The 25662-nt window shown below is 45.1% G+C and overlaps 1 protein-coding gene across 10 annotated transcripts; it reads right to left on the bottom strand.

The window, feature by feature from the left end:
• LOC119953430 (CTD small phosphatase-like protein 2) lies at positions 1-24348 on the bottom strand. Of its 10 annotated transcripts, none has more exons than XM_038777699.1 (13): positions 24307-24348; positions 22705-22882; positions 20452-20581; positions 18720-18860; positions 16872-16986; positions 15179-15287; positions 14138-14224; positions 12005-12067; positions 7554-7633; positions 6722-6848; positions 5225-5293; positions 2782-2877; positions 1-313 (listed from the first exon to the last, which is right to left on the bottom strand). In XM_038777699.1, the coding sequence occupies exons 2-13, from the start codon at positions 22873-22875 to the stop codon at positions 263-265; spliced, it is 1239 nt and encodes a 412-aa protein (XP_038633627.1). In that variant the 5' UTR covers positions 22876-22882; positions 24307-24348; the 3' UTR covers positions 1-262. The 10 variants fall into 10 exon arrangements, with proteins under 10 accessions (XP_038633627.1, XP_038633624.1, XP_038633625.1 ...); XM_038777696.1 differs by having other exon boundaries at positions 2759-2877; XM_038777697.1 differs by lacking the exon at positions 24307-24348 and adding an exon at positions 24224-24273 and having other exon boundaries at positions 2759-2877.
• Positions 24349-25662: the final 1314 nt, after the last annotated feature.

Genomic DNA, 25662 nt, shown 5'->3' on the forward strand with positions numbered 1-25662 from the left:
TGGCCGTTAATGTGGTACCTTTTATTTATAAAATATGAAAAATGATTTGACAAATTAATAAGACATGACAAAGGTGATTGTGACTGAGCTGATGGAACAGAATAATTTAGTTGCATTTATACAGCGGTAACATATTTGGGCTGTAACACAAATCATCAACCGTATTCACAAGCTGGGGTGGGGTCACAGGGAGCAGAAGATCATTGAAAACCACTTCCTCTTCAATCCTGGTTCCTTGGCGTGCAAAGCTTTACACCTCCATTCACATGCTGTCCAAGCGATTGCTTCTCCAAATCGTAGGTCGCACATCATCCTACAAACAGAATAATTTATGTCATGCACAACCACAAAATAAAAGACAGTGTAGTGATGAACCATCAATCGAACGCGAGAAGAGTTGCTTTAATAAGCTAGAAAAGTTAGCCCTGTGGTCGACTACAGTAAATGGACGACCGCCGGGCGTTCTGAGTATTTATACCTCGCTCTGGAGGCGGGGTTAACTCACCCTCTCGACCAATCGGAGAGCCGTCACATGACTGGTCTTAACCAATCGGTTGAGAGGCACATGACCGACCAGGGCCAATGGCAAGCCAGTGTTCTGCACCAATGGCAGGCAGCTATGCAAATCATACCACCACATGTAGATATTATATAGAAAGTCAACAAGATGGGTTACATACATCAGTGCAGCCATCAACTGATTTTCATTTTGATCCAAGGCAAAAAAAAAAACAGGCATTGATGCAGAGTGATGGGAGGTACAGGATAGAGGATGCACAACAAAAATAGGAGCTGCAGTAGACACCTCAAGGCTGCTCTGCCATCCAATAAGCCCATAGTCAATCTCATCAACTCCATTTTCTGCCTTATTCACGTATCCTTGATTATTTCGCCCTAAAGAATTATTGATCGTAGTCTTGAAAATACTGAACAAACATCCACAGCCCTCCGAACTAAACAATTTCAAAGATTCACAACCCTCGAGTGAAGAAATTCTCTCCTCTTTCTCGAATAGCCGACATTGACCCCGAGCTCTACACCTCCAAATCAGGAGGAACAACAGCTAACGATTTCAGTGAGATCACCTCTCCTGACTAGAGACGATCAATCTCACTTCATAGGAGAATCCTCACAACCCAGGGAGGAAGAGGATTTATCAAATGGTGTTAGACAAAGCAACAGAATTAAACTGTTGCTCGTCACAAACAAACTATAGGAACTAAGAATGGGTTATCTCCTTTCCTCAATATCTTCTTGAGCCAGTTACTCCCTGTAGGTATTAGGAACAGTACGTGAGCTTTTGTTAGTCGATGCCAACTCAAATTTGTTGAAAACCTACCAAACCTATCTAGGCCCCCCAAGCTACTCGCTGAGTGAGAGAGAAAGCTAGTTATGCATTGCCAAGATTCGTCCAACATCATTCTAGTTACCAGTCTGCCATGGGAAATAGCTCAGATAATTTGCTCTCCAGTTTAAAATCTGTACCATGCAAAAGGATACATCAGCAGAGGAAAGGAACTTGTATTAAAGATAGGTTAATTGATTAGTAAGAGGTGAATTGATTAGTAGGAGGGAGCTAATCACTTCATAAATGACCATCACCCTATCTGTAAGGGCTGTAATTGCTAAATTCCAACCTGCCTGACCACCCTATTGATCTGTAACAATGAACATACAGTGCAGAAGGAGGCCATTTGGCCCATCGAGTCTGCACCGACCCACTTTAAGCCCTCACTTTCACCCATTCCCTGTAACCCAACAACCCTTCCTAACATTTTTTGAACACCAAGGGCAATTTAGCATGCCCAATCCACCTAACTGTGGGAGGAAACCGGAGCACCCGGAGGAAACCCACGTAGACACGGGGAGAACGTGCAGACTCCGCATAGACAGTGACCCAGCAGGGAATAAAACCTGGGACCCTGGCGCTGTGAAGCCACAGTACTAACCACTGTGCTACCGTGCTGCCCCCATGAAGGTAAGGAACAATTTTTTTTAATGTACTCTTCATGAGATGTGGGTTTCATAGGCAAAGCCAGCATTTGTTGCCTATCCTGAATTGCCCTTGGGAGAAAGCAATAGTGAGCCACCTTCCTGGGCCCCTGCAGTCCATCTTAAAGACATCAACACCACCGCAGTGACCATTAATGTGTATCTTTTGTCAATTATGAATGAAAAAGGATACAACAAAATTAAAACAGGACAGAGGTGAGCATGACTCAGCTAATGGGAGGCAAAACATCTGTTTTTGACTTTCCTGTATCAGTTTGGTACAATCGAGTAGCTTGCAAAGCCATCCGAGATGTCAGCACATTGCGATGGGCGTGGAGTCATATGTAGGCCAGGCCAGCTAAGGATGGCAGATTTCCTTCCTTAGGATGTTAGGCAATTAAAAGGGAAGGAAATAAAATATAATTTTAAGTCACCCAATTTAAGTCTAGACCTACCAGCAGCAACATTTTTGCAGGACCTTTGGTAATGAAAAAAAGAGTGTCCAAAGTTGCGTCACAGGGGCACTAAATAAAAATTGACACTCAGTCACAAGAGATAGCAGGACAGATGACCAAAATTTTGGTCGAAGGGAAGTTTTGAGGAACATTGTAAAGGGGGGGGGGGGGGGGGGGGGGAAGAGATGTGTAGAGGGGAAGAGGTTATGGGAGGGTACTCTAGAACCTGGGCAGCTAAAAGGCAAGGACACCCACCAATGATGGAGCAATTAAAAGCAGAGATGCTCAAGAAGCCAGAAAGAAACATCGACCTGGGATTCTCACCAACACACACCAGATGGGCCAGGTTCTGCAAGAATGGAATGAGCCTGCGCAGCTCCTGGTCTTTTGGATCTTTGAGCCAGCTTTTGATTTGGATCCCATTGGCAATCTGTAAAAGAGAAACTGGATGTTTCCAAAAAGACACCATGGCATATTGGCCACAAAACTCAGAATGGTTTATTGGCAGCCGGAACTGGGGGGGGGGGATTCAAAGCCACATCTCAATTAAAATCAGATCAATTGTTTTCAGATAGCAGGACTGTGGTGAATGAGATTCACACGGTATTATAAGTTACCAATGTCACTCTGTTCCCATTGTATATATGTACCGATATTGTAAGTGCAGTTGCACTACCTGACCACCAGGGGAGTAGCTCTGGGAGTACTCGAGAGTTTGTACTGGGCTCCCCCCTTGGCTCCGCCCAGAACTCCTCCCCCTGGAGCTGCTGTATAAAGATCCATGCCACAGAGTCAGCCAGCCAGTTCATCGAAAGTTCAAGGGGTAACAGGCTGGCTCTGTTGTAAGTATATTAAAACCGCCATTCTAATCCTACAAGCACGTGTCCGTAGAATTGACCAATGCCTAAGATTCCCTTGCACAGAGTTACTCTCTCAGGTGGGCTATTATGGGCACACCCTCACTAAAACATCATGCTTTATCACAAACAGTGCTCGAAAATGGACTCAATTCTATGTTAAACTAAACTCCATCCCCGCCCCTTTCCTCACAAATGTGCACTCTTCTGTGAATTACAAGGATCCGATAGAAAAATATTGGACAGATCTAACCCAGTCGCTAATGGGCAGGACTTACAATGCAGGCCGCGAGTTCACAAATTCTTAAACCCCAGGGATTAAAACCGTTCCCTCAGCCACAGAGACGAGAATATAGTGTGACAGCCAACTCTTGTGTGCAATCCAAAATCCTCAGATCAGTCAGAAGCAAAAATGAGTCTTCAGTGTTCACAGTGCGGAAACATAACGATAATGAAAATCCGGATCTAACTCAATAAGTTAATGCAATGTGATTGCTGTCTGTTTGAGTTTAGTCTCACGTCCTCTCCCAAACCCAGTTCATGTCACATGTACCCAATTCCCTAGATGCATTCAGCATGGGCTCTGCTGATGAAAAGGGACTGCTTGATTTGAATCAGGACCTCAAGCCACAATTAATATTAAGCTTGTAGCAAAGGGTCTGTTTTTAAAAAAAGAGAGCAGAAATATCGCAGAGAAATCAGAAGTGTGGATATCCTCACGCTCCGTTTGGAGTGTGTCTGCACCTACTGTTCAGTGTCACGAGCATCCACTGCCCTCAAGTGGCCATTCAGCATTAGCCTAGTCAAAAGGTTTTTTGGGGGGAATACGGAGGGAATCAGCTGGTTCCATTTAGTCACTCGACATCCAACACGTGCAATTTCATACAGGGATTAGATAGTGAATCCGAGTGGGAATGGTGGTTAATTTCCCCCGGAACGTCTTTTTCCAAGACAGTCAGACGGGGTAGAAGATATTTCAAGTGGAGCTGGAACATACTTTTAGATTGGTCAAGGCAATGAATCAGAGGACACAAGTACAAGGTTGGACAGATAGCAGATAGAATAGTTACAGCCCAAGACAGTGGGCTCAATTGAAGGAAACAGCCAGTATCATGAGTCAGGGTTTTGAGGGGGGTCAAACTGCACGAGAGTCAGAGTGAGAGGGGTCAGACAGTGCGGATCACCGACACCCGAGCCTTTGGTTGTGGGTGTAGCCCTCCTGCTGTCTGCAGAGTCTACACGCAGCTCAAAGAGGAAGAGAGCTGGAACTGCCTTGGGCCCAATGGCGAGGGGAAACACGATAATTGATTGGCCTCCATATCCAATCTACATGGATGCTGGGAATGACCCCCCCAGTAATCAAAAAAAAAAATCTTAGTTTTTCTGGAGAATAATTAGATGATTTTCCAACTTAATTGTAGATTAATTAGGCTCGAAAGGGAAGAAATTGAAGGAAAAGAAAAATCACCTCATTTTTGAAAAGTTTATTTCCGAAGATCTAATTTAGTTCTTACGTTTTATATTGCATCATGTTATAATGACACATTACCAGGCTGTAAAATGCTGATAATTGATGGGTCTGTAAGTAGTATTAACAAAGTACCGGGGAAAGTGAATGTCTTGAGATTGGGAAACAAAAACAAACAAACCTGAAGCAGGTTCCTCTATTAACCACAGGAGAGGTCAGAAAGATGAGCTACAGACTTTGCAAAGCTTAATGTTAGTGTATATTTCAGGTAGATTAGTTTCCAGGCCACCAGTGTCTTGAAGCAGATGTCAGGACACGGAAATGGTCCCCATCACAAAAGGCTATATTAGTTAGCTTGCTGCTTGACACTTATTAATGGTCATCTTTATTAATTACCAATTTATTGCTTTGACATGGATTTGCTCAAAAAGTTGTTAATGATTTCTTCATACCTTAACTTTCTTTCCGCATTTTCCATGTTTAATGTTCCGGATCGCGGGGAGCTGCTGCGGGGTTTCTTGCTGAAGGGGAATAATAAGTTCACAAAGCTGTGATTGCTTTTTGAGGACTGACAATTTCTCCCATTAGAAATGTGAGCACACGAACAAGGAGCAGGAGTAGGCCATTTGCACCTCAAACCTGCTCTGTAATTTAATAAGATCACGGTTGATCTGATAATAACCTCAAATCTTCATCCCACCTACCCCCAATAACCTTTCACCCCCTTGCTTACCAAGACTCTATGCACCTGTGCCTTAAAAATATTCAAAGGTTTCGCTTCCGCAATGTTTTCAGGATGCGTGTTCCAAAGCCTCACAATCCTCGAGAAAAACAAACTCACCTCTGTTTTAAATGGTTGACCCCTTATGTCTATGATGTGGAGATGCCGGCGTTGGACTGGGGTGAGCACAGTAAGAAGTCTTAACAACAGCAGGTTAAAGACCAACAGGTTTGTTTCGAATCACTAGCTTTCGGAGCACAGCTCCTTCCTCAGGTGAATGAGGAGAGAGGAAGGAGCTGCGCTCCGAAAGCTAGTGATTCGAAACAAACCTGTTGGACTTTAACCTGCTGTTGTAAGACTTATTACTGTGCCCTTATTTCTAAAGAGTAACCCCTAGTTCTAAGGGGTAGTGTTTCCTCCTAAGGGAGGTGTTGGAAATGCTCTGCGTATCTAGTAGCACCTGTGCAGAGAGAAACCCAAGGTGAGCCTGCAGCAGAGCTAGGGCAGATTGTGCACCTAAAGAGTTGACTCATTTCTCTCTCCACAGAAGCTGTCTAGTCTACGGAGTCTGTCCAACATTTCCTGTTTACATTTCAGAATTCCAGCATCGGCTGTGATTTGCTCTCCTGCTATATGCTCCGTGCTGGGCATTTGTCAGCATGGTTAGTTTCAATTTTTAAAATGGGTTTGTGGGGGTCGCGGGCTGGGTTCACGTTTATTGTCCATCCCAGAGTATAGTCAAGAATCAACCACATTGCTGAGAGTCTGAAATCACATAGCGGCCACACCAGGTAAGGTTTTCCTTCCCTAAAGGATGGGTTTTATCTGACAATTGTGGTCATTTGAGACTCAATTTAGGCAGCACGGTGGCGCAGTGGGTTAGCCCTGCAACCTCACGGCACCGAGGTCCCAGGTTCGATCCCAGCCCTGGGTTACTGTCCGTGTGGTGTTTGCACATTCTCTCAGTGTCTGTGTGGGTCTCACCCCCACAACCCAAAGATGTGCTGGGTAGGTGGATTGGCCACGCTAAATTGTCCCTCAATTGGAAAAATGAATTGGGCACTATAAATTTTAAATTTAAAAAAAAAAGAGGAAGTTGTGTGGATCCATCTTAAGCATCTCAACAACACAGTGCTTCACAACAGAGTTATGGCTACTCAAAACAAGGGCATTTTGAATCAACCCATGAAATATTTCCATGGAACACAATGAAACATCTTTGCTTTACCTGACAAGCAAACGTCTCAGCTGAGCTGTCAACAACAACCGTTTTTGCCAAATCCCGACCCAGGACCATCAGTTCCCTGATGTAGTTCCCCTGGACACAGATGCAGTCCTTCCGATATAGTCGATGCCTGCAACAATTATAGCTTCATTGACGAGGGACGTTTTACTGAGATCTCCATTAAAAATGGGCCAAGCGCGAGTTATTCTAAACTGATTCGTTGGTCTCTTCCATTCATACGCAACACAGCTGGTTCTATAACAACCGAGTGACAGGTTTTGAGATTTTGTTTTTACACAGATCTTGGTACACAGACATTGGTGGCAAGGCCAGTACTTATTGAACATCCTTTTTTTCCCCCAAATTTAGAGTACCCAATTATTTTTTCCAATTAAGGGGCAATTTAGCGTGGCCAATTCACCTAGCCTGCACATCTTTGGGTTGTGGGGGTGAAACCCACGCAGAAACGGGGAGAATGTGCAAACTCCACATGGAGAGTGACCCAGGGCCGGGATTCGAACTCGGGTCCTCAGCGCCGTAGGCAGCAATGCTAACCACTGTGCCACCCCTATTGAACATCCTTAACAGCCCTCGAGGTGGTGGTGGTGAACCGCTGCAGTCCGTGGTGTAGGTACACCCACTGTGCTGTGAGGGAGGGTGTTCCAGGATTTTGACCCAGTGACAGTGAAGGAACAGCTGATATATTTCCAAGTCAGGATGGTGTGAGGTTTGGAGGGAATCTTGCAGGTGGTGGTGTCCCCGATACTGCAGCTTTTTCCCTTCTAGGTGGGAGTGGGCCGTGGGCCTGAAAGGTGCACAAGTGAGAGCTACTTGCCTAATCATCCGCCTCTGTGGGTCCAGTATGTCCACCAGTTTGTCAGCATAATCCTTTGTAGCAGTAGTGAACAGGATGATCTAATAGAGGAAGAGGCACTGGTTTATTAGGGAGCAGACAATTGACCTGCCCAATTAAGACAAATGGGAAATGTCACCACTGCAGGGGAGATGTGAAAAATAAGAAAAAAGGTTGTGATTCACGGTGGGCGAGTGCCAGCATAAAGCTTTGTTTGTGGCTCCTTCAATGTCTCGTGTTGCACTGAGCCAAACAAACCAGGAAGATGCCAGGTGCAAATCTCCCCAGCCCCAGCCAACCCAACCTTCGCAGATCTCGAATAGGGCAGTAATAAAATGTAAATGTTGACCTAGGGTACTCCCTCCCCCCATCCAATGCTAGAAAAATTCATAAATGTCAGATGCCGACACGATAGTGCTCAGCTGTGATGCCACTCTTGGATGAATAGACAGACTTCCTATGAAGAATGGCCACTCTGATGCACATCCAGCACTTGCTGAACTATGATCTACATTTTCATAATCAACAGGTAAACCAGACATGGTGACAGTGTAGATTCCAAGGATAGTGAGCGGGCTGCATGAGTGGCCCTCCTCCATCGTAGCGGGCCACAAAATTAAAATCAGCCTTTCAGACACACTACTTGCCCTTGATCTGCATCAACATATTCTGATCTCTTTTTGTAAATACATTTAGAGTGCCCAATTCATTTTTTCCAATTAAGGGGCATTTAGCATGTTCAATCCACCCACCGTGCACATTTTCTGGGTGGGGGCCAAACCCACACAAACACGGAGAACGTGCAAACTCCACACAGTGTCCCAGAGCCGGGATCGAACTCGAGACCTCGGTGCTGTGGGGCAACTGTGCTAACCCACTACGCCACCGGGCTGCCCAACACATTCTGGTCTCATGTGCCACTAGCATCACCCTTCTTAGCCTTATTCACCACCATTTACATTCCCTTTGTCTTTTTGTCAAAGACACCTTTGTAAATTGCTGCCCCTATCCAGCTCCTCTGCTTTCTCTCTTCCCCCCCTCCCCCCTCTTCCAACTAGAGTATAAATCGCACCCCATTTCCAGTTCTCTTCAGCTTTGACAAAGAGTCATCCAGACTCAAAACGTTAGCTCCCTTCTCTCGTCACAGATGCGGTCAGACCTGCTGAGATTGTCCAGCATTTCCTGTTTTGGTTTGAAATCGGGCCACAAATAAGATTAAATATATTTAATACCCGCTGAATATTTCATAACGAGTTATAGAAAATGCGTAATCATTTATTAATAGAATGGTCATCAAATGGCAAAACCAAAAAATATATATATTTCTGCTTGGTTGGACACAGATGGAGCACACTGCTCTCACAGTCAATGTTGTGAGCAATCAGCACTCACCTCGCTCGCTCACTCGCCCTTGCTTTATGCGCAAATCACTCCAGTCACGCCAGGCAGGAAAAAAAAATACTACACGGACAGAAATCAGCGGAACGTGGCAACCCAGCTTGTGGGCAACGGTTAACAAAATGTCTTGTAGGCCGATGGGCTGCTTATGACCCGCATGTGACTCCCAGGCCAGAACATACTCACCAGTGTTCAAAGTGGTTAAAAAATGAACTGCTGGCTTCTTCACAACGGCAGATGGCACGGTATTACTTCATTTACACAATTTTCTTCTTCATCCCAATACCTTCTCCAATTGAGATACCGAGTTAAGAAAACTTTAACACCCAAATCTGGCTTGATCCTAACCAGTTTTCAAAAATTTAGAGTTAACCAAATTATTTTTTTCCAATTAATGGACAATTTAGCATGGCCAGTCCACCTACCCTACCCACGCAGACATGGGGAGAATGTGCAAACTCTACACGGACAGTGACCCAGAGCCAGGATTGAACCTGGAAACTCGGCGCTATGAGGCAGCAATGCTAACCACTGCAGTGCCGTGCTTCCCCTTGATCCTAACCATAACAATCCAAATAAAATTCTACCTAGGTCCAAATTCGGTTGCCTAAAGCAGGAGAATATACGGCTGCCAAGGTGTAGAAAATACTTAAGTCATGGTTTTGGGGAGGTCTCCTGGCAGTGGGTAGAGTCCCTACTTCTGGGTCAGAAGCTCCAAGTTCAAGTGCCACTTCAGGCCATAGAAGAAGGAGCGTTCATGTGGCCTAGCTGGTTGATTGTAAATTTCCTGCAAATATTTCCAACACACCTGATGGGAGGCAGCAAGGAGAGGTTCCCGGCCAGCTACACTGCAGAAGATAACAGTAAACCATGGCAGTAGTTTGCCAAGCATAACCATTAATCCAATGGAAGTTCGTGATCGCCAATGCCCTCTTAGGACATGGTACTTTTGTAGGAAGAGGCTCCACGTACAGATCAGTCTGCATTTGTTGCGTGGGGGGGGGGGGGGGTAGAGATAATGAAATACCCATCCTTTGAGGAAATGTGCAATTACTGCAGGCTAGTCAGATGAAATGCAAACCTTCTCAGCCAACTGTGTATAACATTGCATCACTGTTTGTGGGATCTTACCATGCACAAAATTGGCTGCCATGTTGTCTGCCTCACAACACTTTAAAAAAAAAAATTTAGAGTACCCAATTAATTTTTTCCAATTAAAGGGGCCTCACGGTAGCATGGTGGTTAGCATCAATGCTTCACAGCTCCAGGGTCCCAGGTTCGATTCCCGGCTGGGTCACTGTCTGTGTGGAGTCTGCACGTCCTCCCCGTGTGCGCGTGGGTTTCCTCCGGGTGCTCCGGTTTCCTCCCACAGTCCAAAGATGTGCGGGTTAGGTGGATTGGCCATGCTAAAGTGCCCGTAGTGTAAGGTTAATGGGGGGGATTGTTGGGTTACGGGTATACGGGTTACGTGGGTTTAAGTAGGGTGATCATTGCTCGGCACAACATTGAGGGCCGAAGGGCCTGTTCTGTGCTGTACTGTTCTATGTTCTAAAAGGGCAATTTAATGTGGTCAATCCACCTAGCCTGCACATCTTTGGGTTGTGGGGGCGAAACCCACGCAGACACGGGGAGAACGTGCAAACTCCACACGGACAGTGACCCAGAGCCGGGATCGAACCTGGGCCCTCAGCGCCGTGAGGCAGCAGTGCTAACCCACTGTGCCACTGTGTTGCCCTTGCATCACAACACTTAACTACACTACAAAGTACTTCATAGATTGTAAAGTTCTGAAGAAGCAAAGTGTGCTATATAAATGCAAGTCTTTCTTTAAGATAGTGCCCAAGAAACGACTGCTCTGAACACACAAGCAGGCCCAAGTTTAATAATTAATCAGTTTAGGGATATGGGGACACCAGCCAGCTGTCCATACTCGGTCTTTTCAGAAGAATGTAATTAATTAACAACTTGTTTCCCAATTACCAAGCGGGATAAAAATCTTCACAGAAATCTGCCCAAGTGATTTTTAAAACTCTTATTTTGAAAGGAGTGTAAGCTGACTGGAATTGTGTGCGATAGTCCAAACATTTGACCAGTTCTGAATGGGTCACATCACCAAGAGGACATAAAAATGTTTTTTGTCAGAAATGTTTTTTTATTTTCCCTGAAGGATCAAGAACCTCGAAATGATTTGATAAGCTGGTCTCAAAGTTGCTTCAATGCACTAATAGAGAAGAGGGTTATAGTTGTTTTGATATATTCTCAAAGGCTATGTGGGCATTTTGTGGTTTGAACACATCTGTTAGCATGAGGTTTCCATTGATTGGCATTACCAGGAGTGCATGGAGATACAAGTCTGATCCGAGACTCTCAATGGCAAAAGGGTCACCATGCAGCCAGTGATCGACTAACCTTGGCAACTGTGTACCTGTCACGTGTTTGTTTATGGGAAACACGAGAACCAGGATTCTAACACTAAAATTAAATTACAATAGGTTTGGTTTGTTAAAGTAAAATTGTACCCAGGCAGCACAGTGGTTCGCACTGCTGTCTCACGGCGCCGAGGTCCCAGGTTCGATCCCAGCCCTGGGTCACTGTGCATGTGAAGTTTGCACATTCTCCCCCATGTCTGCATGGGTCTCACCCCCACAACCCAAAGATATGCAGGGTAGCTGGATTGGCCACGCTAAATTGCCCCTTAATTGGAAAAAATGAATTGGATACTCTAAATTTATTTTTAAAAATAAAAAGGAGAAAAACAGGGGGGGGGGGGGGGGAGAAAGAGCGGGTATCATGGGACCAACTGAATAACTCCTTCAAAGAACCAGCACAACACACACACAATGGGCCAAGTGGCCACCCTGTCTGTATCATCCGTTAACTGAGTCGTTAAGCTCAGTAATTTCCTCTCAATACAGAAATGTTAATCATAATACAAACCCAGTAAATCGATTGACACGACCTCACAACTACCGCTATCAAAGTCATGATCACGAGGAGAGTGCGAGGGGAAAAACCATTCTGTTCTCTATATTTACCTCATAGAACTGGGACAGATTTTCAAGGAACTCCTTGCAGTAGGGTCTTAACCTCACATAGACCTGAAAAACAGGGAGAGAGAGAAAGAGAGAGAGGGGAAACTCTTAAAGATGCTTCAAATATTTGCCTTGGGCTTTCCCTTTCCAATTTCCCCTTTCCAACTCCCAGTCGTTTGTTGTCCTGCATTGGATCTCAAACCAATTGCCACGATTTTAAAATTCCCATCTTGCTTTTCATATCCCTCCATGGCCATGTCCTCCTCCCAGCCCCGTCTCAAACTACCTCGAGCCATCCCACCCTCAGGTGATATCAATGCTGCTCTTATCCTGCGCAGCTCAGATTTGAATCATTCCACCATTATCATAGAATTTACAGTGCAGGAGGCCATTCGGCCCATCGAGTCTGCACTGGCTCTTGGAAAGAGCACCCTACCCAAGGTCAACACCTCCACCCTATCCCCATAACCCAGTAACCCCACCCAACACTAAGCGCAATTTTGGACACCAAGGACAATTTATCATGGCCAATCTACCTAACCTGCACATCTTTGGACTGTGGGAGGAAACCCACGCACACACGGGGAGGATGTGCAGACTCCGCACAGACAGTGACCCAAGCCGGAATCGAACTTGGGACCCTGGAGCTGTGAAGCAATTATGCTAACCACCATGCTACCGTGCTGTATTGATGGCGATGGCTGCCTTCCAGTTGCAGAGAATCTAAGCTTTGGAATTCCCTCTACCTCACTTTCCTCCTTTAAGACACAGCAAGTCTTGAACCCAGAATCAAAGACAATTTTACTCCGATTCTCATGTTAATGCCCCAACACCAAAAGCCATTGTCACATGTCAACACGTCAGAAGTAATCTCAGTTTGTGCACTTTGGGCGTTCAACTATGACACAGAATGACTAAATTCAGCACCGTCCCATTCAGAGCACAAATCTTTGTCAATGGTCCCTTTTTACTGGGGAGAAACGCTCCGAACTATAATGAATAGTCCTGCCTTTTGGTACACCCCCCCCCCACACACACACACACACAGATAGACAATCAACAGTGCGTGGGATGTGGGGACAGCCCGAGCAGTTTATAGACAACAAACTCCACAACCGAAAGCAACATTGAACTGAATAGTCCATTATCAGGGTCCACAAGACAGCATTAAATAAATCTCATTGCCTACAGCTCTGCAAGGGGACTGAATTGCTGCCAATCCCACAAAGCAGTGCGTTACAGTCTGTCTCAGTGAAACAAAAGACAATAGCAGCCAGTGCCTGCCTGCCTGCCCCCCACAAATCTATTTGCAACATTAATTTACACATCAGGACTTAATGAGTCTACATAGGAGGTCAAATAGCACACCATACATTATTCATGATGCACAATTGTATGCCAAGTGCCTGATGGTCCTTGGCAGAAGGTTAAAGTGAATTGTTGACTGTGGTTTTACAGTCAGCGTAGATATACCAAGCTAGGTCAACCTTACCACTAGGAGGGGATAGGAAGGTGACTATTCCGTTGTGATTTTGATGAAGGGGGAGGCAATACACATTCGGACATCACCAATTATCACCGCAGGAACACTGATTGTTTGGGTCTTCTGACAGTTCTAGTCAGGGACTAAACACGGTTTAACAACTGTACAGTCAAGTCCATACAGCAAGTTAAAACAAAAACAAAAAAAAGTGACAAATGAACACTTTTTTAAAAACCCACAAACAGCGGAAGGATTAATTTCTGGATGGATAGAATTGAAAGGAAAGATTGAAGAGGCTGGAACACTAAGAGAAGATGGACTGGTGACCTAGTAGAGGTCTTCAAGGTTAAAAATGAGTTTCATCAGGTAGTCCTTCCCCCTATGGTCATAGTCAGAAATAGGAGGTTTTAAATGCAAGGTTAATAAATAAATACTAAATCCTGTAAGAAATTCCTGAGAAATGTCTTTACCCAGAGAGTGGTGAGAATGTGCTACCAGAGCAGAGATGAAGCAAGTAGCAGAGACGCATTGAAAGGGAAGCTAGAGAAACAAATAGACGGATATATTGATATGAAGTGAAGAGGGATGGTGTGAACAGAAACCCGTTAAATAAAACAGCCCGTTATAAACAAAACGCACTAAGATTGACCAACCTGGTAACTTTTATCCTGAAATTGGACGGGGAATACGAATTCCACATTCTCCATGGCAGTCAGCTGGCAATGAACAAGAGTCTCGTCCTGCAGTTAGAGAAAGGTCAAAGAACAAACTGTTACCCCAAGTAAACGCTACCCCTCTTCCGTGGCTTTGTACATTTGATGCTGTCCCATTTAGATTTGAATGGGGGTTGGAGGATGGTAGACAAATGTGGTAGTAAGTTCTGTGGTTTAAGTTCCATTAAAATGCAGATACAAAGTATTTGTAATAATGGGCACAGGAATCACATATTGAGAGAAGTACATTCCAGCCCAGCATCAGATTCTCAACAGTTGCACCTAGAGTGGGACAGCATGGTACACAGTGGGTTGCACTGTTGCTTCACAGCTCCAGGGTCCCAGGTTCAATTCCCAGCTTGGGTCACTGTCTGTGCGGAGTCTGTACGTTCTCAGCATCTTCGTAGGTTTCCTCCCATAAAATCGCGAAAAATGTGCTGTTAGTGAATTGGACATTCTGAATTCTCCCTCAGCCGGAATGTGGCGTCTAGGGGACTTTCACAGTTATTTCATTGACGTGTTAATGTAAGCCCCCTTGTGACAATAAAGATTATTGGAGTTTGTAATTCTTTAGATGATGGTTTGATTGTGTGAAGGTGGGGAACGAGAGGAGGGGACAATTTCATGGTGACCAGGCAGACTGTCATTCTGCACCCAACTTGCCTTTCTTTATAGGTACAGCTTTTACCAATAGAAAGGTGGCAGGCACCTAGTTTACATCTGCCACTTGGCCCAGTTCAATCAGAACCAAAATGCCCAACAAAATACATAACTCTTCTCATCTAAACACAGGAGTTTAACGACCTTCTTCATCCAGCCAACTCAACATTGACCGTAACAATTATTCCAGTTTGTTCGTAGTTACTTTACCCCCACAGGGACTTTAACCAAAGAACACTCATTGAGTCATTACCGGGTGGGAGGGTGACAAGTCAAAAGGCTGCCACTTATTGGACTTCTGTAACCAAACACGATACTCACCAGTCCCAGAACAAGTGAATGATTAGGTACACTGCGCGTTTTCAGAGGAAGGATGGATTTTTGCAATGTCATCTTTATTGAGCTTTGCAGGTCTTTAATTAATTTGTGTCTGAAACAAAAAAAAGATCATTTGAAATCTGCAGCATCTAAAATCTTGGAACTCAAGTCACGTCCAATCCTCCTGACACACTCAGGGAAACACAGCCTAATATTCAAACCAGCATTGCTAATTAGTCTGCGTAATTCTATAACAAAACATCCTGAGCTTTAACATTGATATTTGAGCTTGTTGGAGTGCCCAGAACGGAATTTCTTCCCAACTCAAATAGCATTCTCAGACCAGATGACATGTTGAATCAGGACATCATCTCCAGAGAGCTTCCGTCAACCGATCTTGCAAATAATGCATCATTCAGGCCATTTCTAAAATTCTGTGAAACTGACCATCATGTTCGTAATTAATGCCACATTGCTTTAAAGAGTAATTATTCACTTAGAACAAGTTATTGTCCGAGAACCATTTTGGAATCTTTTGGAAGGATACAATGTGCTAGATAACAACATCAGTATTTAGGGGGAGAGGTGGAGATGTTCACTGATGATTGCACAATCTTCAGCAGCATTCACGCCTCCTCAGATACTGAAGCAACTTTTGCGAGTATGAAGCAAGACCTGGACAGTATGTGAGCTGCTAAGTGGTACAGAACATTCACCCCTCACAAATGCCAAACAATGACCATCTCCGACAAGAGAGAATCTAATCATCTCCTCTTTGCCATTCAATGGCATTACCATTGCTGAAATCCCCCACTTCCAACATTCTGGAGGTTACCACCAGGCAGAAACTGAACTGAACCAGCCAGATAAATACATGGCTAAAAGGGTATGCCAGAGGTTGGGAATTCTACTTCCCAAAGCCTGTCCACCATCTACAAAGGCACAAGTCTGGAGTGTGAGGGAATACTCTACTTGCTTGATGAGTGCAGCTCCAACAACACTCAATAAGCTGAACACCACCCAGGATAAAGTAGCCTGTTTGATCAGCACCCCATTCATCACCTGGGGAGAACGTGGTGTACATAGAACATAGAAAATGCAGTTGTAATGTCACCTAGTAACCCAAGGCCCAGGATAATGCTGGGGACAAAGATTTAAATCTCACAACAGCTGGTGAAATTATTATTTTTTTTTTTTTAATTTAGAGTACCCAATCTACTTTTCCAATTAAGTGGCAATTTAGCGTGGCCAATCCACTGACCATGCACATCTTTGGGTTGTGGGGGCAAAACCCACGCAAACACAGACAGAATGTGCAAACTCCACACGGACAGTGACCCAGAGCTGGAATCGAACCTGGGACCTTGGTGCCGTGAAGCAGCAGTGCTAACCACTAGGCCACCGTGTTTTTCTTCCTCACTGGCACACGCCCTCAACCTCCGCTCCCTGAACCCATCTGACTGCGAACGACTGCGTATCTCTGCTTCACTCTTGGACATTGATCCCTCAGCCACTTCATTCTAAATTTTAAAACTTCCAATTATGCCCCGTCTCCTTCTCGTCACTCAGACCTTCTCAATTGCCTTCCCATCTCATTGGAAAACTATTGAAGGTCATTTTCTCTCCTTTTAAAATACTTGCAATTTTTATAATATTTTGTCCGGCCCCACAGGTAGAAGCCTTGGCCTCCACTCACTGATTAAAATCCTCGCTCTCAATACAATGGCAGGACGCGTCCACTGAGAAATTGATGGAGAAAGTCACTTCCATGGGGTCTGAGTCATCTTCCAAACCCCAACTGGTCTCCAGGTCTGTGGGAACAGAGAGGACATTTTCAAACTGTTGGCCTGGTCGAGAACCAAACAAGCAAAACCATTAGTTTACAAAAAGGACTCTATTGGTTGTTGACTATTGGAACATAAATTAGTCACAAAATGGAAGGGGGAACTGCCACGTTGCAAAAAGAAAAAAAAAAGATGGCTCCTCATCACCTTTCCAATGGCAATTAGGGATGGGCAAGAAATGCTGGCTATGATAGTGATGGTCACATGTCACCAGTGGATGTCTGCGCTTCAGGAGCTGTGTGGCAAAGTAAGAGGGGGCTACACGGGAATAAATTAGAGGTACGGCTGACTCCAGGACAAAGATCAGAAAAATTGATGTCTTTTCAGGTGTGAAAACTTTTAAAGAACCCCGAGGATCCGGGTTCAATCCCAGCCCGGGTCACAGTCCGTGTGGAGTTTGCACATTCTCCCTATATCTGCTGGGTCTCACCCCCAAAACCTAAAGATGTGCAGGCTAGGTGGATTGGCCATGCTAAATTGCCCCTTAATTGAAACAAAAGAATTGGGTACGCTCAATCTTATTTTTTTTAAGAATAGGGGTTGGGTGCATGCCAGAGTTTGCAAACCAAGGTAGCACCTTCCTCCTCAAGAAATCATCCCCTCTGGCTGTTTTGATTGCTGATGAAACTTGGATGCTAGCTAGGTCTCATCTTGCAGACATCTTTTCAATTCTAAAAGGGAAGAATGATGACCACTGAGCCTTGTGAAGAAATAGATGCTTTCCAAAAGTCATTGCAAGTTTGGCAAATGAGTTCAAAGCCAAAAACACGACGACACATTGAATAACGTTAATAAGGGAACGGTCAATAGACTGGCAAGCCTTATTCAGCTGCATCTGGCTACGCTGATCAACAGTGTTTGTCGCTACTTTCCAGAGAAGTTTTAGATTTAGAGAGAGAAGCGGTGGGTGAAAATCCCTTTTGAGTTTGAGACCCCAGAGTCAATTATTAACTTGCAGCTGACTCCAAATGAAGAGACTGACCCTCTGCACCTCATCTGTGACAGCACAGTAAAAACACAGCAGAAGTCAATGAGGCTGTCAACATTCTGGAGCAGGCTCTCCATGGAGTATCAAGAGCAGAGTAAAATGAGTGTTTTGTTGCTTTTGCCCTTCACAGCGACCTACATGTGCAAGGTCGGATTTTCGGTCCTCATGAAGACATCACAAAAGGAACCGGCTGAACTCCACTCCCAATATGCTCATAGCCCTCTCCTCCTGATTGGAGTGAGATCATGAGGACCAATCAGGCTCACTTGTTGCATTAATGGTCGGCCACTGCGGTTGGAAAGATTGGCCGGTGGGTAAAAGTGGGTCCTGGGGGGGGGAAGTTTGAAAAACACTGCTCTAGACAATGGCTTTGTCGCTCTGCTACAAAATAAATAGGCAGTTCTGGGCTCGAAACCGTAACTGTTTCTTTCTGCTGCCAGACTTTGAGCTTTTCATCACTTTCTGGTTTTGTTTGAGATAAACCTTGGGCTTATCCGGAAACACCTTCACTTCATTACATTGGAGATGAAAAAGAGGATAGAAGAGGATAGTGCAGGACTTTGGGAAGAGAAGAGAGGCCACACTCGTTGTTCAAACAAAGACTGTTCATGTGCTGTATTCATGCTTCAGATTTGTTGGCTGGAGAATTAACATGACAGGAAAACAACAAGGACAAATCTCTCCAGTTTCACATTCGACATCCTAAACTTACCACGGGATACAGATGGAGAGATCGGAAAGAGAGCTCGAGCTCGTTTGGCCTTGGCGTTGCCCCTGGTTACAAGCCTCTGACATTCATCTCCAAATTGCACCCAGATGTTTAATTTTGTTGCACCAGGAGCGTATTCAAACTCTGAAAGTAATAAAAAAATACTTTAAAAAGCCACGACACTTGGGGTTGAGAAAAAAGGAGTCAATAAGGTGAAGGACTGGTTGAAGATGTAAGATACTTCACAGGTTATTGTTTCTGTGACAGCCAGAGTTTCAAGAAGAACCGTTCCTTCTCTGTCCCAAAGGTAAATTCAGGAATTGAATTAGCATTGGGGGGTGGGGGAGGGGGGAGGCGGCATGGTGGCACAGTGGTTAGCACTGCTGCCTCACAGCACCAGGGACCCGGGTTCGATTCCCACCTTGGGTCACTGTCTCTTTGGAGTTTTTACGTTCTCCTCGTGTCTGCGTGGATGTTCCCCCACACAGTCCAAAGGTGTGCAGGTTAGGTGGATTGGCCATGATAAATGACACCTTAGTATTCAAAAAAGGCTGGGTGAGGTTGTTGGGTTACAGGGATAGGGTGGGTTGTGAGCATAGGTAGGGCGTTCTTTGAGAGGGTCAGTGTTAACTGAATTGAATGGCCTCCTTCTGCACTGTAGTGATTCTGCGATCACCCATGTGTCAGCTTCCAACATTCTTCCCCCCCCCCCCCAAACCATAGATATCCCACAGTTTTTAATGGAAATGAAGCACCAAACATACCACGCTACAGAACTCAGGAAATCTCCCAGTTATCCATGTAGCCAGACCACCTATTGTGGAAGCCGCCCTCAAGAGCCTCTGTCAGGTTAGTCTTTCTTCCACCATCGACAGCCGTGCCTTCAGCTGCCTGGACCAATTCCCACTCCCAACTCCTCCTCAAAGATGCTCCTTTAAACCCCACCTCTGATCAAGCATTTGGTCACCTGCACTGACATTTCCACACATGGTCCGCTGGGCAATTACGTTTGATAATGGTCTGCAAAGCACCTTGGTATGTTTTACTGCACTAAAAGCGCTATATAAATGCACGTTGTCAATGTTGTGTGAATCTTGACAACGTGTTGAGGCAGGCTATTCCATCACTACAGTAAGGGGTGTGCAGAAAGATTGATGAGATTGGTATCAGGGAAGAGGAAATTTAGCAACTTGGATGGATTGGAGAAGAAATTAAATGAAAAATGAAAATCGCTTATTGTCACGAGTAGGCTTCAATTAAGTTACTGTGAAAAGCCCCTAGTCGCCACATTCCGGTGCCTGTCCGGGGAGGCTGGTACGGGAATCGAACCGTGCTGCTGGCCTGCTTTAAAAGCCAGTGATTTAGCCTGGTGAGCTGAACCAGCCCCGAGAGAAGGTTAAGTGGAGATTTGATCGAGGTATTCAAAATCACGAGGGGTCTAGACAGAGTAAATGGGGGAAAAAAATGTTCCCACTTGTGGAAGATTCGAGAACCAGGGGACACAAGGTCATTGGCAGAAGAAAACAGGAGGAGAAACTAGTTTAATGCAGGGAGTGGTTAGAATCTGGAACGTACTGCCCGAATATGTAGTGAGGCAGGTTCAGACGAGGCATTAGAGGGGGAGATCAGGCGCAAACACAATGGGCTGAATGGCCTCATTCTGTGCATATTACACTCAATGCCTGCATAATCTCCATTATTCTATTGGACCACAAACCAAAGATTAACCGCGTACCTCTGTTCAACTCTGTGCTGTGCCGATGTCTGCCTGTTAATCTTGTGGCTCTGGGTGTGGTTGTAAATAAATCAGATTGATTAGGACACTCTCCTGAAAGATCCGGATCAAATGTCACACTTGATGCAGGCTGGTCCAGGGGAAAAAGAAAAGGATTTATCACAATATTCAGTTTGAAGCGTAGTAATTGCAAAATGTCCATCCTTTACATCAGTTGCTATGGAAGCATGGATTTAATTAATCCAAATCAAGATCACAAAGGACCATTGTATTGTACAAGAGGTGAAAAAGAACAAGACAAGACAGTAAAATCTAGAACGTAATGTCCAATCGACAACAAGCTGGAGTTTAAAAGGTCACACATCGTAGAGAGAAGCGGAGACATACCGAGTTTCATAGTTTTGAGGACTTGGGGAAGAATTAATTAGAATTTAATTTTCTGAGTAGTGATTTCAACACTGAGGATGTAGAGAATAGGAAGAACAAATGGGACGGTGCACATTTTCCACCTCATTAACATTGCCGATCTCCCGGTCACCTCAGCTCATTTTCTACTGGAAACCCCTTCCGCCAGACCACAACATCCCAAATTCTCCTGACCAGCTCTCCACTTTGTACACCAGCCCCTTGCGAAACCCAGCTGCCCATACTCTAACTTGCACCAAGTCCCCTTTCACCAATCACCCCCCCTGCGCTCACTGACCTACACTGGCTTCTGGTCCAGTCATGCACCAACTTTAGTGATCCCATCTTTGTTTCTGAATCCCTTCATGGTCTCTCTGCTCCTAATCTGGAATCTCCTCCAGCCCCCACAATGCTCGGAGAACTCAGCGCTCCTCCAATTTCAATCGCTCCATCAATGGTCTCTGTGTCTCCAGCTGTCTGTGTCCTCACTCTCTAAATCTCTCCACCTCTTTTTTCAGAACCCATCTCTTTAACCAAGTTTTTGGTCCGAGTATCCGAATGTCAAATGTTATTTGACAAAATAGGAGTAGGTCATTCGACCCAGCTCCAACATTAATTACAATCATGGCTTATCATCCAATAGAGTAACCTGTTCCTGCTTTCCTCCCCATCCCTTTCGCCCTAAGAGATATATTTAATTCCTTCTTGAAAAACGTACAACGTTTTGGCCTCAATTACTTTCCTGGTAGCAAATTCCACAAGCTCACTAGTCTCTGGGAAAATTAATTTCTCCTCACCTCTGTCCTAAATCTTTTACCCCAGATCCTCAGACTGTGACCCCTGGCTCTCGAGTCCCCTGCCATCAGGGACAACCTTCCTGCATCTACCCTGTCTAGTCCGGTTAGAATTTTGCAGGACTCTATAAATCCACCCCCCCCCCCCCCTCATTCTCCCAAACTCTAGCTAATATAATCCTTGCCTCATACACCATCCCAGGATTCAGTACGGTAAACCTTTGCTACACTCTCTCTAGGAACAAGAACATCCTTCCTCAGATAAGGAGACCAAAGTTGCACATAATATTCCAGGTGTGGCCTCACCAAGGCCCTGTACAATTGCAGCAAGACATCCCTGTTCCTGTACTCGAATCCTCTCGCAATGACGGCCAGCATACCATTTGCCTTCTTTACCACCTGCTGCACCTGCATACATACTTTTAGCAACTGGGGTACAAGGACAGCCAGGTCTCATTGCACATTCCACTCAATCCAAAGCCATTCAGATAATAATCTGCCTTCCTGTTTTTGCTACCAAAGTGATAAGGTCACATTTATCCACATGATACTGCTTCTGCCATGCATTTGCTCGGTCAGCCAACCTGGCCAAATCACACTGAGGAACCTCTGCATCCTCCTCACCGCTCACCCTCCCACCCAGTTTTGTCTCAGCTACAAATTTGGAGATATTACATTTAGTGCCCACGCCTAAAATATTAATATATATTGTGAACAGCTGGTGTCCTGGCACTGATCCCTGTGGTACCCCACGAGTCACTGCCTGCCATTTGGAAATTGACTTATTTTATTCCTACTCTTGTTTACCAACCAGTTTTCTATCCATCTCACTACACAACCCCCAATCCCATTTATACACTGATCAATGAAGTGCTCCTGATTGTTTTATTATGTTAAAGACAGACACAGTGGAAATGCATGTTGTTGCATTTGAAGGAGGTTCCGTGGAACAAGAGAAGACGATAAGCTAGAATTGACAAACATCAACCGTTGGGAGGTTTAATCGGGATGTCCAATTGGAACAATAACTGTCTGGAATGAAAAGGGTTTTTACCTTTTCGGGGTTTTTTTGCGATGTTTTCTTTGTAGAATGCGCAGTCTTCAAAATGTTGCCAAATTGTTTTTGCAATGGTGCTCTCAGAGCTCGATTTTGACCCTTGATGCAGTTTGGAGTCCGAGGGGTCAAAGGAACCACTGCTATGGCTTTGCCCGATCGTAGATTCATTCTACACCTTGTCAGGAAATGGACCAAGAACAGTGTGACATCCAGCAACTACTGGGGTCAACCTCAATAACATTCCGTATCTGGGGCGAAATTCTCCAACCCCACGCAGGGTCGGAGAATCGCCCGGGGACGCCGATAATCCCTCCATGTTCAAAATTCTCCCACCCGCCATAAAACGGCGTTCTTCAAATCCCGCCACCCGCCTCGGAGAACGGCTGGCGCCGGCGGGATGCCATTGTTTTTTGAGGCTTAATTATTCTCCGGCCCGGATGGGCCGAAGTCCCGCCGACGTGGCCACGGGTCAAGTCGGCGAAAATCAAAGATAGTTTATAACGGCGTCAACCATTGATGATGGTTGACGCTGTTCAGCTTGGAGGTGGGTGACAGGCCGGGGAGAAAGATAAATGACCTACTTCGAGTGCCCAGGGGGTGTTTGTGAAGAGAGAGAGTGAAATCACTTGCATCGAGTGCCCGGGGGGGGGGGGGGGGGGTTTGTGAAGAGAGAGCGTGAAATCAATTACTTAGAGTGCCGGGGGTAGGGGGGGGGCGCTATTTATATCACGTTTCGCCAGGCGGTGTTGATGATGTCGCCCGACGTGCCACTTCCGCAGCGGGTGAAACTGACACGTACAGCGTCACTCCGCTGCTGGCCCTTTCGGGACGGGAGATTTTGGGCTGATAAGCGGGCCCCGACGCCCGAGTCACCAGCGCCGTTTTTGCCCGCCGGTCAAGGGCGTCACGATGGACTTCGGTGAATTTCACCCGATACGTTACATACAGAAGTAACCCAAGGAACTCTGTAAAGCACCACTCAACCAGAACCGCCTCACATGTGAGGTGTTTATATTGGGGTCAAGACAAGTCAAGATTTTGGAATGGTCATTAACACCATTGTGAACTTTGAATTATTCTCAAGCTCTGAAGATACCATCATACATAATTCCCTTTCTTACAGTCCAACACAAGGAGGAGGACAAGGGGGGGGTCGTCATTGAACACTCTTAGCCCATTCATCTACATCACAGGTGTACCCAAAATCCATTTATCTGACTTTCATCCATATACTTAATAATACATTTTTAAAAATCACTGGTAGTTTAAGTACATAACTAATTTCCTTCTGAAGTTCATAACAATCTGTACTTTCCTCTGGATAAATAACAAAGTTAGTATCTAATCAAAAATTAAATGGGGGTGCAGTTCAGAAACACTTGTAGTTTCCGGATTTATCACTAGACCACAAATTCAGTTTATGGTTCCCCCAGTGACTGAGTGATAGATTGAGCACTGCCCTTAACCTCTACTTGACCAGGATTCGCAACAGCAAGAATAAAATCGGACTTCTTACCAGTTTGGAAACAACACACAATTTTTATTTTCTCCCCCCACCACTAGAACACATCAAGTTTTCTCAATCTAGATGCTGCTTACCTCCCTAAAGACCTGCTCTTTGAATATTGCGGTTCACACTCACCCTGTTGCTGTAACACTCACAGGGTTAATTAAATAGCCTGTAATGATTGTAATCAGCTGAGATTTATTTGCAACACACCCAGTTAATTCTGTGTGAATGAATGCCTATTGGAAGGAGGGAGATTCCTCAGTGGCTGTATTTGATATGTTACTGCTGTCAGCTAGGCCAGGTGGTGAGGTTTGACAGGCTCTTAAATGGATCTGATTCTACCCTGAGAAAAGTTGGTGAACAGCAGCAATTGTCATAGCTGACTTTCCCCCTTCCTTAATTCAGTGTTGTTGAGGCTGATTCTATTGAATTTAGCACTGACCTATTCTGTATCTCTCAGCAACATTTAAAGCATATACCTCCCACAGCCCCTCATTAGAAGCAAGTACTTGATGAAGAACCAGAACAGAATATTGACGTCGCATTTTGTGTAAGATCATTTTCAATATCTGGGAGGGTAATTCTGTCTCTGCAATCAATCATAGCGTTTACAGTACACAAGGAGGCCATTCGGTCCATCGAGTCTGCACCAGCCTTTAGAAAGAGTACCCTATTTAAGACCACATCACTACCGTATCCCCATAACCCAATAACTCTATCATACCTTTTTGGACACTAAGGGTAATTTGTCATGGCCAATCCACCCAACCTGCACATCTTTGGACTGTGGGAGGAAACCGGAGCACCCGGTTGGAAACCCACGCAGGCACGGGAGAAAGTGTAAACTCCACACACACCGAGGCCAGAATTGAACGGGGGGGGGGGGGGGGGGGGGCATCGGATCTGATGAAGGTTCCCAACCGGAAATGTTAACCAGTGCTGATTAAGCTTTGTATTTCCAACACCATCTATACTTATTGCAGGTTTCCTGTTTCAAATTTCTTCCCTTCACCTTTGCAGGTTTAAATTATTTTTAAATCCTTTGCAATATCAGCAAAATGACATTCTACAATGAGACAGGTGATTATATGGATAGCCTAGTAAGGTGACTTCAACAAGTCTAGGTAGGGCTTTCAGTGGTTGAGGGGCTAAGTACAATGTTCATCATTGAACGGAGCTCCAGGGATCAGGAAGATCCCAGATTCCGTCTGCCCAGCTGTTGGGAGGACATTATAATTGCCCTCCCCTTGACAAGAGGAGAGAAGTCAACTAATGTTCAGGCTCTTGACTGTTAGCTCATGACGTCCTGGTAGAACGCGCACCTGTTTGGATATTGGATTAGGATTAGCCCAACTACAATATTTGCAATAACAATAAGATACAATATAGTCTAGCAATGCTCACTATCTTCCCGTGAGAACCAGCACACACCACAAATTTACCAA

This window comes from Scyliorhinus canicula, chromosome 18 (genome assembly GCF_902713615.1).
Source record: "Scyliorhinus canicula chromosome 18, sScyCan1.1, whole genome shotgun sequence".
Lineage (NCBI taxonomy): Eukaryota > Metazoa > Chordata > Chondrichthyes > Carcharhiniformes > Scyliorhinidae > Scyliorhinus > Scyliorhinus canicula.

What these genes read in the sequence shown, in the direction of transcription:
- LOC119953430 (XM_038777696.1), bottom strand. Translation starts at nt 22,875, where the DNA reads ATGAATCTACGATCGGGCAAAGCCATAGCAGTGGTTCCTTTGACCCCT. An exon ending in CTCTCCATCTGTATCCCGTG is followed by an intron (nt 16,987 to 18,719) that starts GTAAGTTTAGGA and finishes CTGTTCCCACAG; the next exon opens with ACCTGGAGACCAGTTGGGGT. An exon ending in TTCAGGATAAAAGTTACCAG is followed by an intron (nt 12,068 to 14,137) that starts GTTGGTCAATCT and finishes CCTGTTTTTCAG; the next exon opens with GTCTATGTGAGGTTAAGACC.